Source organism: Centrocercus urophasianus, unplaced genomic scaffold (assembly GCF_019232065.1).
Source record: "Centrocercus urophasianus isolate 14NV4802_14NV808 unplaced genomic scaffold, USGS_Curo_1.0 seq_18, whole genome shotgun sequence".
Classification (NCBI taxonomy): Eukaryota; Metazoa; Chordata; class Aves; order Galliformes; family Phasianidae; genus Centrocercus; species Centrocercus urophasianus.
The window spans coordinates 6222135-6240173 of NW_024884733.1; the positions used below are offsets into that span (position 1 = coordinate 6222135).

The 18039-nt window shown below is 57.8% G+C and overlaps 4 protein-coding genes across 4 annotated transcripts in view; 1 reads left to right on the plus strand and 3 right to left on the minus strand.

Moving 5' to 3' along the window:
- The first annotated feature begins 1439 nt into the window (after positions 1 to 1439).
- Positions 1440 to 5149, plus strand: PHGDH (phosphoglycerate dehydrogenase). The gene is made up of 13 exons (XM_042819963.1): positions 1440 to 1484; positions 1710 to 1952; positions 2304 to 2455; positions 2591 to 2656; positions 2735 to 2789; positions 2867 to 2965; positions 3037 to 3169; positions 3244 to 3392; positions 3480 to 3632; positions 3705 to 3837; positions 4003 to 4127; positions 4254 to 4473; positions 4917 to 5149. Exons 2-13 carry the CDS (start codon positions 1815 to 1817, stop codon positions 5069 to 5071), a joined length of 1578 nt encoding a protein of 525 aa, XP_042675897.1. The 5' UTR covers positions 1440 to 1484; positions 1710 to 1814; the 3' UTR covers positions 5072 to 5149.
- A 478-nt stretch (positions 5150 to 5627) lies between these two features.
- On the minus strand, positions 5628 to 8709 carry HMGCS2 (3-hydroxy-3-methylglutaryl-CoA synthase 2). The gene is made up of 9 exons (XM_042819965.1): positions 8577 to 8709; positions 7945 to 8393; positions 7618 to 7743; positions 7340 to 7504; positions 7093 to 7261; positions 6845 to 7015; positions 6176 to 6282; positions 5972 to 6097; positions 5628 to 5898 (listed from the first exon to the last, which is right to left on the minus strand). Exons 1-9 carry the CDS (start codon positions 8663 to 8665, stop codon positions 5792 to 5794), a joined length of 1509 nt encoding a protein of 502 aa, XP_042675899.1. The 5' UTR covers positions 8666 to 8709; the 3' UTR covers positions 5628 to 5791.
- Positions 8710 to 9413: 704 nt separating this feature from the next.
- Positions 9414 to 10493, minus strand: REG4 (regenerating family member 4). The gene is made up of 6 exons (XM_042819966.1): positions 10458 to 10493; positions 10267 to 10351; positions 10089 to 10186; positions 9869 to 10006; positions 9693 to 9798; positions 9414 to 9580 (listed from the first exon to the last, which is right to left on the minus strand). The coding sequence occupies exons 1-6, from the start codon at positions 10476 to 10478 to the stop codon at positions 9507 to 9509; spliced, it is 522 nt and encodes a 173-aa protein (XP_042675900.1). The 5' UTR covers positions 10479 to 10493; the 3' UTR covers positions 9414 to 9506.
- A 1898-nt stretch (positions 10494 to 12391) lies between these two features.
- The window catches only part of NOTCH2 (notch receptor 2), an 80395-nt gene continuing 74747 nt past the window's right edge, over positions 12392 to 18039 (minus strand). Inside the window, exons 30-33 of the mRNA XM_042819448.1 lie at positions 17711 to 18012; positions 17423 to 17570; positions 16872 to 16969; positions 12392 to 16015 (exon numbers count right to left, since the gene is read on the minus strand). Coding sequence (XP_042675382.1) covers positions 14672 to 16015; positions 16872 to 16969; positions 17423 to 17570; positions 17711 to 18012 — 1892 coding nt within the window. The 3' untranslated portion in view covers positions 12392 to 14671. The remainder of the gene's footprint in view (positions 16016 to 16871; positions 16970 to 17422; positions 17571 to 17710; positions 18013 to 18039) is intronic.

Below are 18039 nucleotides of genomic sequence, written 5' to 3' on the forward strand. Positions count from 1 at the left end.
CCTCCTCTTCCTCGTCCCTGCCTCCATCCTTCCCTCCCGCTCCATCCCCCCTCCCTCCGTCAGTCGTCTCCGTCTCCTGGTGCCTCCGCCGGCAGCAACCCGACCTCCTGCCCTCAAAGCACCTTTACCCTTTCTCTGCCACTCCTATCCTGACCCAAGGACCCCCTGGAGCATCCCTAATGCCCTTTCCTGGTACCACCTCTGCCCTCTCCCCACTGTCCCAGGGCCCCTCACCATGCAGGAACCCCAAATTGCTCTCCTCCATCCCAAACCCACGGCAGCCACCCTGTTGGTGCCTTCATGCAGAGACCACCCGGGACCCCAGCAGCAGGATTTAGCAGTAGGGGTACCAACCCTCTGTAGTCCTCGGGACCTCATCCAGGTCGTGGTCCAGTTGCCACCAACGTCACCAAGTGCCATATTAGACGTGCTCACCGCTCTGAGGGTGCTATATGGGACTTGGGACTGCGTTCTGGTCTCTCCATGAGGCCGTGGGGACACACTAATGGGTACCTTCATCGCACTCCTCATGTCCCTGCAAGGGCAGCGAGGTGCAACTCCTGCCCTGCTGCCCAGGAGAGGGCACCAACTGCCTGGGGAAAGCTGCACGCATTGCACTGCGGTGGTACCTTGGTCATGGCCTCGAGTGATCGCATGGGACAGTGTCTGCGAGGGCTGGGCTCAGCCAAGAGCCCCCGCCTGCTGCAAGGGGTGCTCCCTGCTTGTCCCCGCAGATGTGGGGGGGACGCTTGGTGTGGGAGCCACCAGAAAGTGACACCCAGATGGTGCTGTCCCAGACTTGGCGGGTGCCTTGAGCTTGATCTTAATGGTTAATAGGGGCCAGGGCCAGGCGTGGAGCTGTGCCAAGGCACTGGAGCGGGGCCTCCATCCACACATCCTGCCCTGAATGCCCCCAGCATATGCTGCGCATGGGGAAACCGTGCCTCGGCAATGGGTCTGCAGCCCCTCCAAGGGGCAGCACGGGGTCTTGCTGTGGGATGTGTCCAACCCCAGCCTTGACCCCACCTCTCATCCCATGCCAACTGCCCCGGACTTTCCTCCCTTTGGCGTCACGGTTGTTCCCTGGCTGCAGCTGCAGTGGGGTGCGCATGGTGCCATGGTGCACACAGCCTGCAGTGATTGTGCCCTGCACTGCTCACATGCTGAGGTGTTGTCTCCATGACAAAGGGGACGCCCTCTGTTCCTCCTTATTCCCCCTGCCACATTCCATGCTGCACCCCTCCAGGGTCAGCACTTTCCCCACGAGGTCACCTGTGCAGCCACCTGGCTCCCACCCCATGGAGGGCGTTTACTGGGTGTCTCCCGTGCACTCCGTGCAATTGGGAGCCGGTGACGGGGCTGGCCCCGTGCCCCCAGCGCTTATCGGGACATTGCTCAATGGTGGGCGCAGTGCTGGGGCAGTGCGGCGGTTTGCCACCACCTCCCTGTGGTGGGGAAACTGAGGCAAGGCAGTGGAGTGGGAGGTACGTGGGTTGAGGGGGTGCTCGATGCTTTGGGGGCCCTGTTGGTCTCCCCACTCCGCCATCACAGCTGCTGAGGGTGAGGGGCTCGGGGAGGCCTTGGGGGGCTGGGATCCTGGGCTCGCAGCCACCCAGCGGCGGTGGGGAGAGGAGGGAAAAGAGGTGGGATTATGGAAATGGGATCCAATGAGACAAGAGAGCAGCCCGCAAAACATGCCCCGCCGGCAGCCCATTTAGTGCGGTGGGCAGCGCTCAGCAACCTCTTTGGCCGGAGCTGTGCGGACAGACAGTGGGAACGGACCCCTGACAGCCCCAACAGCCCAACACCAAGCGATGGCCTTTACCAAGCTGCAGAAAGTACTTATCAGCGACAGCCTGGACCCCTGCTGCAGGGTCATCCTGCAGGAGGGGGGTATCCAGGTGTTGGAGAAGCCCGGGCTGAGCAAAGAGGAGCTGCTGCAGGAGATCCAGGTGAGCAAGCTGGGGTCTGCGTGTGGCTCAGAGCCCTGGGCTGGTGGCAACGGGTGGGCACAGGTGGGCGCCAAGTGGGCACAGTGTCTGTCTGTCTGTCCCAGTGCGATTAGTGGGTATACCACAAGCACATGGCGGGGACATCATGGAACACTGCAGAACAGTGGGAGGCTGGAAGCCCCCTCGCCCAGTGGGTCACGTCCCCGCCTCCTGTGTCTGATGCAAGAATCCTGGTTGCTTTCACACTGCTGATCCCAGCCCCAGGCCCGCGGCTTTTCCCACCCCACCACCCACCCTGCCTGCCATCCCCACGGCCCAGCCCTGTCAGACGTGTGGTGTCTGTCCCTGCAGGACTGTGATGGGCTCATCGTCCGCTCGGCCACCAAAGTCAGTGCCGACGTGCTGGAGGCGGCAGGCAGGCTGCAGGTGGTGGGCAGAGCAGGCACCGGTGTTGACAATGTGGACGTGGAGGCAGCCACCAGGAAGGGAGTGCTGGTGATGAAGTAAGAGTGGGACCCGCAGCCAGAAAGGAGACATCCTGCTGGCACGGGGCTGGGGGGTCAGCATAGTGCTCAGCCTCCCTGCGGGTCTCTATCCCTATGGGGAGGTCACACGGTGACCCCAATCCCTGTCCCCAGCACACCCACCGGGAACAGCCTCAGTGCTGCAGAGCTCACCTGCGGCATGATCCTGTGCTTGGCCAGGTGAGTGCGGGGCTGTACGGGGTGGGGTATCCATCCCACAGCCCCCAGCCCTGCACAGACTGTGCCCCCCTCTTGCAGGCAGATCCCACAAGCAGCTGCCTCTATGAAAGAAGGCAAATGGGACAGAAAGAAGGTATGGGGCAGGTGCAGTGCCTGGGCGGGTGGGTGCTGGGAGGCCCCTGCTTGCTCACTTCTCTCCTCGCCCCCCAGTACATGGGCATGGAGCTGAATGGGAAGACACTAGGCGTGCTGGGGCTGGGCCGCATCGGCAGGGAGGTAGCCACACGGATGCAGGCTTTTGGCATGAAGGTGAGCAGCAGGGCAAGGGGCAGTGGTGGGGAGCAGGCTGGGTACAGCTGTGAGCCCTCGCTCTGCCCCAGACCATCGGCTACGACCCCATCATCACTCCTGAGACCTCAGCTGCGTTCGGCGTGGAGCAGCTTCCACTGGAGCAGATCTGGCCCCGCTGTGACTTCATCACGGTGCACACACCACTGCTGCCCTCCACTACAGGTAGGGCGGCCTGGGAGTCTGGGGTTGCTCTGGGGCTTCCCCTGTATCCCCATCCCTGATGGTGCCCCCTGCAGGGCTGCTGAACGACAGCACCTTTGCCAAGTGCCGCCGTGGTGTGCAAGTGGTGAACTGTGCCCGGGGTGGCATCGTGGATGAAGGAGCACTGCTGCGGGCATTGCGCTCAGGGCAGTGCGGAGGGGCTGCCCTCGATGTCTTCACACAGGTGAGAGGGGTCCCCTTGGGGCCATCACCCAAATTGGGCTAGGCAGCCCCCAGGATGGCACGGGGCTGAGACCGGGGCCGTGTGCAGGAGCCCCCGAAGGACCGGGACCTGGTGGACCACCCCAACGTCATCTGCTGCCCACACCTGGGTGCCAGCACCCGGGAGGCACAGAGCCGCTGCGGCAAGGAGATTGCCATGCAGATAGTGGACATGGCCACTGGAAAGGGGCTGGTCGGCCTGGTGAGTCCCCTGGTGCACCCTGAGACCCCATGAGTGATAGAACCCCACTGCTCATCCCGCTTCTCCTCTCAGGTCAATGGGCAGGCACTGAGCAAAGCCTTTGCGCCCCAGACCAAACCCTGGATCACCGTGGCCAGGGCACTGGGCACGGTGCTGCATGGCCTGGCCAAGCAAGCGACGGGCAATGTGCAGGTCTGCACCCTAGGTGAGAGGTGGGCAGGTGTGCTCCAGCACAGGGACCCAAGGGGATGCACTGGGTCAGAAGGCAGGAGGTGGTTGGGTGATGGGATGAAGGAGTCATCCCATTCGTGGGATGTATGGGATAGTGGGAATACAGATGGACATGAGCTGATCACAGTACTGATCCCAGGAGCCCCCCTGAAGGATGCCAGCAGCTACCTGGCACCTGCTGTGGTCTCAGGCATGCTGGCTGGAGGAAAGAAGGAGGCGACCCTGGTGAATGCCATGCTGCTGGCCCAGGAGGCTGGCCTGAAGGTACACAGAGTGTCAGCCCAATGCCACCACATCCTATCCTTCCTTGGTATAAGCCCACAGGGCACTGTGCCCTCAGGGGACATCCCTGTAGGATGCAGGTGCTGAGTGGCCATCTCCCCCGACCAGGTCACAGCCTCCCATGGTGACACATGCACTGAGCCTGAGGGCTTGCTGCAGGTGGCCTTGCAGGGCACCCCACACCGGGTAACAGGAACAGTGCAGGGCAGCACTCCAGTGCTGAGGGAGCTCAACGGGGTCACCTTCAAGCAGCCGGCACCACTGGTGGGCCCTCTCCTTATCTATAGAGTCAAAGCATCTGAAACAAACACGCTGCCCACACTCGCTGGTAAGCTTCTGGTGTCACCACAAGCAAAGGAACAGCTGGAGGGATCTCCACAATCAGCCTAGAGTCAAAAGGAAGACAATGCTGACAGGACATTGTGTGCAGAGACAGGAGGGGTGGTTTGGTTACAGGGCTGGGAAATTGGTAATGCAGTGGCACCGGCTGACCAGGGGTTGGTGGGGTCACTGTCCCTGGAGGTGTTCAAGAACCATGGAATTGTGGCAGTGAGGGACATGGTAGAGGTGGGCTGGGGTTAGACTTGGGGATCTGAGAGGTCTTTGCAACTGTAATGATTCCACAGTTGTATGACTTGGGGCAAAGGAAAGGAAGAACATCATAGAGGGGATTCAGGGTAGGCAGAGCCCTGCTATTCATGATCCTACACCACTGTGGGGTCCAGGTACCAGAGAACAGGCTGCAGTTCTGACCTCTTTCCTCCTGCCCAGGGCTGCTGGGGAAAACAGGGATCCAGCTCCAGTCCTACCACAGCTCCAGTGCAGTGTCGGGGGAGCAGTGGAGCATAGCCGGGCTCTCAGCCCCGCTGCCTGACCTCTCTGGCCTGAAGCCATGCACTACAGAAGTCTTCCAGCTCCACCTGTAGCCCCCCCTTGACGGGGAAGGACCTGGAGCCTCCAGCACCTGGGGGAGCATCGTGCTCAATAAAGCATCCAGGAACGAGCATGCTGTGCCTTGTCCATGCATCCCAACCTTGTAGCGTCCTTCCTATCCATCCCTAAACCCTTCTCGATGATGTCGCTCATACCCAACTCCACATCATTTCCTGCAGACTCTGTTCTTCCTGGCTCCATCCCCAGTGCTGTCCCCGCCACCTTCTAGCACTATTTGCTCAAGGGTGCAAAGGTCTTTCAGGCTCTGCTGCCCTGCTGAAGTCCCCTCTGGCAACAGCCTGGGCAGTGCTCCAAGATGGGCTGAGCCTCCTACGTCACCCCACTTCTACCCATGGAAGCTATCCCCTGGGGATGCTGGCAATTGTGTATTGCCACCTGTGTTGGATCCAAAGCATTAGGCAACCTGAGTATACGTGCCATTCTCCTCAGGCACGTGTGGTGTACAGGGATAAATCTCACTTGGCACGGAGGTGATTCAGGATGGGTTTAGGGGCAGGAGGGGAATACATGGCACTGGGTAATGTAGACTGCTTTGCAATAGGGAGCCAGAGCAGAGGTATTGCCCTTGCATCCGTGCTTTATTCCCCACGCTGCCCGCGTTTTCGCAGAAAACACTGCTTGCTCCGGGACCCGGATGGCTGCATTCACTCCTGCGCCTGCACGTCCCCCCGGTGGCTGCCCCTCTCTGTGCCCTACACGGGCTTCCTGGCGTACTGCCGGCGGTACTTGTCGTCTACCCGCTCCAAGTACCAGGTGCCGGGGAACAGGTCTGCCTGGGAGCCGTGCGGAGTGTGGTTGGCTGTGGGGAGAGGACGTGAGGCTCAGTGGGGCAGCCAGACCCCGGCAGCAGGGTGCCCCCCAGCCCTGCTCACCCAGGTGATGGGTCTCCTCCCGCCGCTTCATGATATCGGCAAAGTCCTGTGGGGCCACGCGCTTGCGGGCGTCCAGGCGGGTGGGCAGATCAGCCAGGCTGGAGAGCAGCTTGTCCAGGGGGGAGCCTGGTGTGAGGAGACCACGGATGAGACACCACCCATCTGTGCCCTCCCGGCTCTCGGTGCCCATGATGTGGGACTCACCCGGGGCTGCATCCTGCGAGACACGGAGGGAGAACATGCTGGCGGCCAGCCCTGAGCCGTAGGAAAAGGCACCGATCCTGGAGCCGGCCAGGTCCTGAGCTGAGCACCTGTGGCCATTTGGGGTGAGGGGTTAGGGGAGATACAGGGCTCGATGGACCTCAGCCAGGAGGGCCCTGGCAGGCTGGGCCAGATTAAATTGCAACCATTGCAGGAGGAGATAAGGGAGGCTGTGCTGCAGGGGACAGCAAGCAGGGAACAGTTGGACACAGCAGGGGCTGGGCAGGTCTCTGCCCCCACCACGTCCCTGGGCCGTACCAGGCACTGCAGCCCAGCACGAGGCAGCGAGTGGCTCAAGGACGGGCTGAGGGACACAGCAGTCGCACCGCCCTCGTGCCTGGCTGTTCCCATGGCTCCTTCCCAGCCGGCAGTGGGGGACGGCCGTTCTCTGGTCATGAAAAGGGGGTTTTCATCCCATAGCACTGACAGAAGGGCTTTATGCACTCCAGCAAGGCGGCAGGGAAACGCTGGCCGGGGGACAGCACTGGGCTGAGTGAAGCTGGGCCATTCCCAAAATGGCATCCTCCACAATGACATCCCACCAAAACAGCAAACCCTCAAATGGCGACCCCTCAAAATGGCGACCCCCTGCTGCCAGCGCTGCAGACTCACTGAGACAGGAGCGAGGCCAGGCAGCCATACATGGACGGTGTGTACATGTTGCCATTACGGGAGGAGAGCAGCAGGGAGGGCTTGGTCTTCTGGTTGAAGATCTCCTGGCTGGCCGTCTGGAAGGCCTTCTCCACCTCTTTGCTGGTGTAGGTGTCCTCCAGCTTCATGCCGCTGCATGGAGAGAGGCGGGCTGTAAGCATGCATGGGAAGTGAGCAGAGGCATCCTCACTGCACTGAGGGACACCCACCGGAAGGGCTGCAGCCCCTTGTAGAGTCCAGAAGCCGTGTCAGGGCTGGGGGCGGCCAGGAAGTCGTTCAGCAGCAGCCGCCCCACTGACTTCTGCACCAGCTTGCAGAAGGGTGTGTGGAAGATGATGAACTTGAAGTCATCAAGGGTGAAAGGCCGCTGGATGCCAGCTGGAAGGCAGAGCAGGAATGTCAGTCGCCATCGGGTGGGATGTGCGGCCATCCGAGTGCCGCAGCGTCACCCCTCACCCTGCTGCCATTGGCTCTCTGCCTTCCTGCGGTACACGGCGTAGCAGCGGTCCAGGGCCCGCAGGTAGCACTGGATGGAGAGGGGACCGTCCACCACTGGGTATTCTGAAGACAGGTCAGGCTTGTAGAAGTCATAGGCGTGCTCCATGTGCGTTCCCCGCAAACCTGGGGACACAGGTGAGAGCTGTGTGTTGGGGATCTGCTCACGGGTCCTAACCACCACGTCAACCCCACCTTTGGCCCAGTCACGGCCAGCCAGATCCCCATGGAGCACTGACCTCTCTCCAGCACCAGAGGGGCGTTGGGTCCCACCAGCATAGCAATGGCACCGGCACCTCCTGTGGGCCGTGCGTTCCCCGTTGCGTAGACAGCAATGTCCCCACACACTACCACGGCGTAGCGTCCTGCAAGAGGACAGCAGGGATGACAGTAGGTGGGGCATCCCCATCCATCCCGTGGTCTCAGTACAGCCCACCACTCACATCCCCATCCCCTGGCCTACGTGGGTGAGAAAGAAAGGTGGAGGGATGACAGTAGGGCAGCATCCTTCCCCCATGCCCCAGTACCCCCCCCCACACTCAGGCACCCCCCAGCCCCATGCCCACCGTCCCAGGCACTGGACTCGACCCAGGAGGCTGCGTTGAAGAGCGAGGCTGTGCCGCCATAGCAGGCGTTGGTGGTGTCAATGCCCTCCACATCAGTGTTGCCTGACTCGCGGAAGAGCTCCATGAGGACGGTCTTGACGGCCTTAGACTTGTCGATGACGGTCTCAGTGCCCACCTCCAGGCGGCCGATGGCGTCCCAGGAGAGCTGCCCACGCTCCACCAGCCTCTGCACCACCGTCAGGCACAGCGAGTTGATGTCCTCGTGGGCAGCACAGAAGCCCATCTGCTGCTGGCCCAGGCCACGCGTGTACTTGCCGGCCTCCACACCGTCGTAACGCTCCAGTTCAGACTGCTCCACATATTGTGCAGGGAAGTACACCTCCAGTGCCAGGATGCCCACGTCCTTGGGCCACGTGCCTGTGCCGGCTGCCACTGCAGTGCTGGAAAGGCTGCGAGGCAAAGGGAGCAGTGGGGGTCCTGTGCTGGGCACCACTGAGGCTGCCTGGGCCCCACAAACGCTTGCACCCTGCTCCCTGCCCCAACAGAGCCCCCCCGCTCCCCAGCACGCATCCAGCTGACTGCCAGCCCCCCAAAGCCCCCAGGCTTTGCCCACCCCACGGCTGGGCGCTCACCATGCCTGCTGCATGGCTGCAGGGTGTACCCGTGCCAGCCCCCGCCTCGCTCCCCAGCACCGCGCAGCGCGGCTGACCAAGCGCAGCATCTTCAGCCCAGACGGACGGACAGAGAGACAGACACAGGGATCGGCTTGGTGTGCAGCTTTTATCAACTGCGGCCCCCCCAGCCCTTATCAGCACATTGAGCACTGGTGCTCAAAGGTCAGTGAGCAGCAGCCAACACGACAGGGACAGTGCAGCAAGTACTGTATTTGGAGGGCACAACCAGTGAGATGGCTGCGGCTGGTGTCCCAGCATTTTGGGATGCGTGGAGCCAGGGCTGAGCATTGGGGTGGGCTCAGTGCCACCAGGTGACGGCTTGGCGCTGAGCTGGGGGGTGATGGTGACGGCAGAGCCCACTGTCACTGTGCTGTGTGACCCTCCAGCACAGAGCAGAGTACCCTGTGCCACCCATGCCACCTGGGACATGTCATTCTCCATGTATGGCTGCTCCGGGGCACAAAAATGAGTTGGGTGGAGGCACAGCCATCTCCAAAACAGCAGAGCAAACAGACACGTGATGCACAGAGCCGCACTGCAGTGACACAACGAGGGACCTTTGTCCCCCATTGCTGATGTCAACACAGCCCCTCAGAGCTGTAGGTTCATGGGAACCACTCCCATCTCCCAGGTCTCCACGCAGGGACCCCTCATCACACATCACCATCCCTGCATACCTGCCCTAGCCCTGCAACTCCTGGGACCTGTCCCCACACCCTCCTTTCCCCACAGGTCTCCACATGCACTAGTAGCAGGCAGAACAGCAGGGGACTTTGCACAGGACGCACACCATGCTCACATGCTTCTCTGTTTATAGATGTAATTTTGGGAGATAGAGGGATGAGCGCGGAGGTGGGGTGAGAAGAGCATGGGGGCACAGGGCTGTGCTCATTGTGAGGGTGTGAACTTGCAGATGAAGTGGTGCTGTCGGTCACAGTCAGCACTGGACCACACGGTGAAACCTATGGGAGAGATGTGCCACGGGGTCAGCATGGAGGGGGCAGCAGCTCCCAGGTCCCCTCTGCCCAAAGGGGTCCCATAGGAGAAGGAAGCACGCGGGCTGTGGGCACTCACTGCTGCTCCGGGTCAGCAGGGCACAGCTTCCTCCTCGGGCACCATTCCCAGGAACCGTTGGGAGGTCATCGTACTTCTCCCCGTGGGTCCAGCGCCAGTCCCGGCTCTGAGCAGGACACAGGGTCAGGAGCCCAGGCCCGCTGTCCCCAGCCCCATGGGTACCGCCAACCCCTCACCTGCCGCAGGTAGTGGAGGCCCAGCCAGACAGGCTGCGAGCGCTGGTAGTACATGATGACCTGGCTCAGCGTGGCTGCTTCCTTGGGCTCCTCCACCCAGGCAAGGTGGGCTCCAGAGTAGGTGTTCTGGCACAGCGCCTGCAGGGAGATGCGGAGCATTGCAGGACCCCGGCACACCCAGAGCTGGGGGCAGCCAGCTGCACACCCTGACCACCTTTACCTCTGCCTCCTCCCAGGTGCGGTGCTGGGAGAAATACTTGAAGCAGTTCAGCTTGTAGTAGGACCAGCCTTCAGGGCAGCTCAGCAGGTACCGGGCTCCTGGCAGAGGTGGGGATACACGGACAGGGGTTCAGCCCCATGCCCCCACCCCGAGCCAAGAGCATTTCCCCGGGACTCACCGACCACCTGCAGGAGCACCATGCAGCACAGCAGCAGAAGGGCACACCTGGCTGCCATCATCCTTCTCTTCTCTGCAGGCGTCCCCTGTAAGATCCCATGGTGTCAACAGATGCCTCAGGCAGGGCTCGAAGTCCCTGGGCAGACCCAGCCCCGCCACTGCCAGCAGTGCTCTGGGGGATGGCGCAGCCACCTGCATGGGCGAGGGACCCATGGCTTGTCCTGCCCGGGACAGCAGCAGTGATGACATGAGCAGACAGGGATGCTCAGGCCACAAGGCCTCTGTGCATCACTGTTCCTCCCGCTTGCATCCATGCCAGGCTGGGGAGGCAATCAGCTGCCTCAGCGTAGCTCCCCTTTATGTGCGCTAATCGCCAGTGCTGGGGATCATTTGCAGACTCAGCTCATCTTCCTCTCCAAGAGACAGCAACAAAAGTTGGCCTGAAGACCACAAGGCTGCAGCGTGCCCTGTGCCATAAAGGCAGCTCTCATCCCCCTGAACACCCCGAGGCTGTGCTCGGTGGCAGCCCTATCCTCACCTGGCACACGGAGATGGGAAGAATAACGGCCCCTCACGTCTGTGGCGCAGGAGGAGCTGCCCTATATAGCCCCGTGCTCACTGGAGTCACTGTTTGCACAGCTCAGATGATTGCCACCATAAAAATCTTAGGGCTCACTGCCCACATCCCCCGACCCAGCTGGAAACCAGCCTAGATCTCAGCTCTGTTTGCATTCAGCATTTCTCCAGAAAAGACAGGAAGGACCTCTCCTAGTTGGTCAATAAACCCCCTACAATTAGCATTAATTACCAGAGCAAACAGAGCAGTGTATACGCAAAACCCAGCCTCGCACCTGCCGGGTGCCCATCTGGAATAGCACGGGGTGGCAGGGACAAGCCTCGGGGAGGCCGCCTGCGGGCAGCATGATGGATGGGATGGGGCGGGATGGGACGGGATGGGGTGGCAGCCAGCGAGGCCTGCACCCCTCCCAGCTTGCAGTGCGTCAGCCCCACACCGCCCTTGTTTGATCTGCCTGGGCACCTTTCCGGCAGGATGCAGGGACAGCCTGCGGCTGGGGGCCATCAGATAGCGGGCAGGTGGCCGTCCCCACACCCTGCACTGACGCAGGCTCTGCTGCTCCATGTCTATCAGCTCCCCCGGTCGCAGCCCTTGCTGCAGAGCTTTGTGCCACCGCGCTGGAGCCACGCTCCCCACTGCAGGGCTCTCCCACGGTTCCCAGAGCACTGTGGTGGCTCAGCCTGGCGTGTGCAGGCAGGCCTGGCTCTGGCGGCCCTGGGAAGAGGGCACCGCTTATGAAAAAGCATGAAAATACCCCCAAGGAGCCTGAGGCTCCCACAGTTCTTTCATTCAGTGATGCCTGCCTGGCTGGTTCCTTTGGGCCTGTTTGGAAGCAGCAGAACAGGTTCCCAAAGGCCGCTCCCCACTGCACGCAGGGGACGAGGCAGGTCTCAGCCTGAGCACCCCAACTGCTGCAGCTGTGCAGGGCTCAGTCCCCAAATGTGGGGCAACCTGTGGGAGGGGAGGTGAGCTGCTGGATGCTCCTACTGGTTGAGCTGGCTCTGCTGGAAGAGAAAGGAGCGACAGAGTTTAATATTTGAACAGTGAAAATGCCTCCCAGCAGCTTCATTATCCCTCCTGGACATCTTAATTCAGCGAGCAGCTCCACCAGAGCCCACAGCTGAAAACCCGCCAGAGGAGCACACACTAAGCTGAAGGCGCAGGGGCAGCTCCCTGCTCAAAACACAGGAATGGAGCCATCGGCAATTTGTTCCCTCATTGCTCAAGTCTGAAATTTTCCAGACCTGAAAACACTCCTCCCCATCCACTCCAGAGCACGCATGCAGCTGCTGAGCCCCTTCTCAGCACACAGAGGGCCCCAGGTCCTTCTGCTAAAGGGAGCTATGCAGTGAGGTTTGCATGCTGCTGAGCCATGGCAAAGAGCACTCAGCCTCCAAAAGCTTTCTCCCATCCTGGTCCTAACGAGCCCGCTCTCATCAGGGCTCTGAGAGCTGCCCCACACAGGGCATGCCTCACTAATCCTATCTTTGCAATCCAGTGGTTGTGTCACAACAGCCAAGAGGACAAATGAAAACAGCAGCACGCAGACGCCGGGCAAGTACTCTTTATTCTGGGGATAAAAATTGCTTATACAATTTGCAGCAACTATTTTCATAAAAGACTTTTATAAAAAAAAAAATGTAAAAATAAGCAAATATTTTCCATTATTAATATAGGAAAATGCTGCTGTGTGAATGGTTGCTCTACAACTTACGAGTTAAAATACCACCTTAAGGAGATATTATCTTTACAAGTAGTTAAAAAAAAAAAAAGGCAGAGGGCCATCATATTAACACACCAGGCACGAAACTGGCTTCATTCCACAGAAAGCACTCATCTTGTAAATGGTAGCCACATACATAAAAAGGCACTTGGTTATTTGGGGCCAGCAGGCCCTTTGTTCTTTAGCACGGATGTAGCAACACTTCATTAAGCACAGTGAAACGTGTACCTCAACAGATCCCTGGGAGCGCTGGGCCCTGCCGGACATCTGAGTCAGCTGCAGCAGAACTTCACAGTGCACACTGTGCCAGTGCGACGGGAACGCTGTGCGTGTCGGGAAAAGGAACTTCAGAGTAAAAACTTCAGCCCAAACATGGCCCCGGGAACACGCTCCTCCTGAGGCCCTGCCTTCATGTACCATCGAGCGGAATGGAAAGAAGAAAAAGCTTTACGCTGGATTAGAATGGAAAGGAAGGTGGGAGAAATACTGTACATGGTAGGATGCTCACACACGAGCGGCCACCTCTGGATCTCTTTGGAACACGAGTCTGCAGGGTTCCCCTGAAGAGGCAGAAGCAAACCACCCCCAGGAATGTACGCTGCTATTCTGCCTGGCTTACAGCCCTTCAGGGAAGCGCTGGCTTGCAGACAAGGGAGAAGTGGCGGTGTCCCACTGAGGTCAGCTGCTTCTCTAACTCCAAAAACACGGGGGAGCTGCGGTACCAACGCCACGGCTGTCCCATGGAGGAAACTGTGACACAGGCTGAAGCTGAGGACAGAGGACAGCCCCAAACCCAAGAACCAAACTGTGTTACAGAGCTGTTTGTGAGCAACTTGCTCCACTGCTGGCCCAGCTCCTGTTGCAGCTGCCAGAAGGCTGCTTGGGACTCAGTGCAGCAGCTTCCCGTTGCTAGAGCAGGACAAGGCAGTGTCGCCACAGGACTGGAGCAGAAAAAACACTGCAGAAGGGCCAGACGCTATTCCTGTCACGCAGGGACAACACTGCAGACATATAATGATGTCCTTAATATTGCTCAGTAACACCCCAGCGAGGCAGCATACAGTGTCTGTGGGACAGGAGACAGCAACCCTCGGGTGGAGGGGAGGGAGTGCTGTGCAAGAACGTTGGAAGCTGATGCTGTTAGGTCTTGAGGTGCTCCTGCTAATCCCAAGAGCTTCCCAGCAGGCCTCTATTACTTGCAGGCATCTCTTCCAATCCTGGAGCACGTGAAGGCTGTCACAGACACACCTGGCACAACTGGGGGTCATTTGTCAGCATGGTCAGGTGTGTCTCAAGGAAGATATACAACTTGGGAGAGATGCACCTGCAGGCTGCTGCAGGGGGAAGATGGGTCAGACCAGCGTTTTCAGGAGGATAATTAAAAAAAAATAAAAAGGCTTAAGAGAAGACTATATGTATATATATAACCTCGGAATACCATGGGGGCAGGCAGTGAGAATGGTAAGGGGCATTAGTGGGTTCATATAAGAAAAAGGTTCTCACAGAGTGAGTTGAAGCTGCGTGAGAGAGGGTGGTGGCTGCAGTCACTCAGGCTGCAGCTGGCCTGGAGAGTCTGGCTTGCTTGCTGAGCAGGGGGAGCCGCAGGATGGAGGGCTCTAGGAATGTGGGTGCAGCTCTGAGCTGTGTCAAAACAAGGCAGCTTGAACTCAAAGAGAACTAGTAGAAGGTGCTTCAGAGATAGATTATGTAGGTAACAAAACTAGTAACAAAATAAGGATACAAAGCTGGTTTTGGCTAAATTTCAGGAGAAACAACCATGAGATGCATTAAGCTGAAGAGCTGTCTCCCCAGATACATGGTGGAACACATTTAAAAGCAGACTGGAGAATCCAGTGCAGACAGCAATCACACCCAACGTGGATGGCAGTTGGTTAGAAGTGATCCAGCTGGTCTTCTCCATCACCAGCTTCTACAGTTCTCTGCTTAGAAAAGCATAAAAGCCTACAGCAACCACAGTCCCTCCGATGAAAGAAAATCCTGGGCTCATTAAGACTCTCGGATACTAAAACGGTTCTTCATTTCCATCCTGGAAGACCTTCATGAGTTCTGACGTCCACTTTAGTCGGGCTCCACTTTGGCCAGCCTTCAGGCGTACACCTGCATGTTGTTCCTCTGCTGCTCTGGCATGTGAGCGGCCGCCGGCCCACGCTGGTTGTTACCAGGACTGGTTGCCACGTCAGACCAGTCAGAAGCAGAGTGCGGGGAAGAGCTGGACCACTGGTCTGGAGATTCAGGCGATGGAGTCAGGTATGGGTGCTCCCCTTGTAAGTGCCGGTTGTGGCTAGGAGTCCGTTCTGTGGCCGAGGAGTAACAGCTGTGCTGCGACGGAGGCGTGGGGTACTTCCCCATCGAGCTCTGGAACTGGTGGTAAGCTGGGAGGATTGTTTGAGGCACCTGCCCGTCCTGCTGAGGGATGGCAGCCATGGAGAACGAGGCGCTGGGCAGCTGAGCTAAATCTGATATCTGGTACATGGAGCTAAGAGGGCCAGCCATGTTCTGAGCGCAGTTGGACTGGGCCTGCTGTGGCAGCGCTTGCTGGTTTATGCCACCCTTGGGAACCAGCTGGAAAGTCATGATAGGGGGCAGAGACTCCCTGGACACTCCCAGGTGCTTCGTATCGGCTTGAACCAAACCGCTCTGCTGAGAAACACTGGGGTGTGAATGCATGACCGGCGGCACCATGCCGAACATCTCGTTGTACTGGGATTCGTTCATCTCCATGCGATTCATCCACTCGGTGGAAACATTGGCCGGCCGGAGCCTGCCAAGCCCGCTGTTTGGAGGGGTCGTTCTATGCTGTGAGAGCAGCTGGCTGACCGATGGGAGCACGGTGCTGGAGCCACGGCCTAAGGGCTGCATCTCGTGGAGGTTGGAGAAGGACATGCTGTGCGCAGCCTGCACCGACGGAGCGGTCAGCAGCGAGCTGGGTGATGAGTGTAACACCCCTGGAGATGGCATCACAGGAGACGACGTCGGTTCGGATGCAAAAGCATGGGGAGATTCCAGGGAGTCAACGGGTGACAGGGTTACCGAGCTCTCTGAAAACTGCCCTTTGCTCTCACTGAGGGACTTCTTCCTTCTCCTCTTCGCATCTTTGGTGAGATTTGTGGGCATGATGCCTTTGGCATTCGGTTTTCGTGACTTCTTGCTTAACGAGGTGTGCTTCAGATTGAGAAAGGATCTATTTGGGCCACAAATGACCGGGGAGAGGGCAGAGTTCAGCATGGCCCCGGGGTGCCCAGTGGGACTGTGTGCTACGTTATACTCATTGAGAAGCTGCACGATGTCGTGGTGCATCCGGTCCTGGGCCACATCTCGGGGCAGACGATCCATGTGGTCCGTGATGTCTCGGTTGGCAAAATGGTCCAGCAAGATTTTGGCTGCTTCAAAACTGCCTTCCCGAGCGGCAAGGAAGAGTGGTGTCTCCTCCTGAAAATGCAAATAAGGATTTTAGTGGCATTATCACAAGGGGGACCAACTTACACCCAGTGCTCTCCAATGGGTGAGGCAAAAAGAGGAAGCATGCTCTAATTAAATCTGTCTCATTAACTGCCTCCAAAAACAACCCATCCTGGGTTAAACCATCAGGAAGGGATAAACACACACCAAACCATTTCTTTAGGAAAAGCACCGTTCTGCCATGAGTCCTTCAAGGAGCTGTAAAAGCATCTGGTGCATTTCTTCCATTGATCTCCATAAAGAAAAAGTACAAAGGCCCAGAACTGTCCAGTAAAGAACTGGAGCTTGCCAGTAGCCCTAAAATCCATTGACCAACACATACAAAACAGAATCCCTACAGAGGAAAAAGTCAAGGGTTAAGATGCAGCAAAAACTAACAGCAGTAAAGTTACTGGAGGCCTGCAGAGTGTGGACCGATTCTCACACAGCAGAGTTTCTGCCCCGTGTCCTCCCTGCACTGTGGTCTACGGTAACGTGATGGGATGTGCCACCAGATCTGACCCTCAGCTAACCAGAACCTAGCTGCTTTATACCAGCAGCATTCCACTCTGGTGCTCTCACGCACTAATTCTGTACTGCATTCCTTTTCTGCAATGACAGCAGAACAGCACCGATGCCCAGAACACAGCCAAACGAGAAAGAACTGCTCTCCAAACCAAAAGTTCTGCAGGACATTCAGTATTTGAGGAGAATCAGAGTCACAGTCTGGTTTTGGAAGACTTGCACTGAGCACCAGGTTAGAAAATCTGAGTTTAGTTTACTTCCAGCAACAACAGGATGCTTTGAGTTTGGAAGAATAGCCATGCTAAGCACACCCAAACCATACCTTGTTATCCTGCATGTCTCTGTTGGCTCCATTTTTCAGTAGCACTAGCGTTGCTTCCACATTGTTGACAGCAGCAGCCCAGTGAAGAGCAGATTTACCTGCAGAGAAACCCAACAGATTCAGACACAAACCAATTAACTACTGTTTAAAGACCCAAGATTGACAGAGTACACTGAGCAGTACAGTTCACACATGTGAACATATCCTGTTTATATTTTGGAAATCCTAATGTTGTGATGTTTCCCTGCATCATCAAAATGCAATGGGACTTTTAATTTTTCAATAGCCTATCCATAACCATGTCTGTATTACAGAAAATCCCAGCACATTCAACCCTACATTTCTCCTGCTTCTCTTCCAGAGCTGTTTAACCAAGGCGTTTTCCAGCAGCCTGCAGTCTATTACTGCTGGAAGGATGTCCACAGGAGTGCCTAGTGTCCCTTTCAGCTACAGAACTTGAGCATCCCCAGCTCTGGGACATCAGAAGCCCACACCTCCCAGCTTGCACCATGACAAATGTTCGGCAGCCAAGAACATCACGCCTGCATTACCGTGGTCATCTACAGCGTTCACATCTGCTTGGCAATTAATGAGCTCTGCCACCATTCCTTCCACAGCCAGCCTTGCAGCCAGGATTAAAGGGGTTGTTCCATCATTCATGCGAGCATCCAAGTCTGTCACTCTGTTACGGATCAAGATCTGGACAACAGAAGACGACAGATTATTTTTTTTCAGTAATGCTACACAGCAAAACTGAGGACGCAGAAGAAACCCAAGAGAAGGGCTCAAAGAGAAGGGCTCAAATCAGCTGCTGTAAAAGGGTTCCTTAATTGCTGTACCTGAAAGACTCCCTGGGCATCAGCAGCTACAGCTGCATGCAGAGGGGTCCGTCCCATGTTGTCCCGTGCATTGGCATCTGCACCGGCATCCAGCAAACGTTTTGCAGCATCTGCCCTCGAGTAACGGGCAGCTAAGTGCAGGGCCATCTCCCCAGTGCGGTCTGTTTGGGCCTGCAGGTTGGCACCTTGATAGATCAAATCTGTTATTATGTTTGCTGAGGAATCTTCTCCGTCTTCATCATCCTCACTGATGTCAGAACCGCCCACACGCAGAGATGCCAACATAAGTGGAGTACATCCATCTGCAATGGAAGAGATGTGACCGTGTT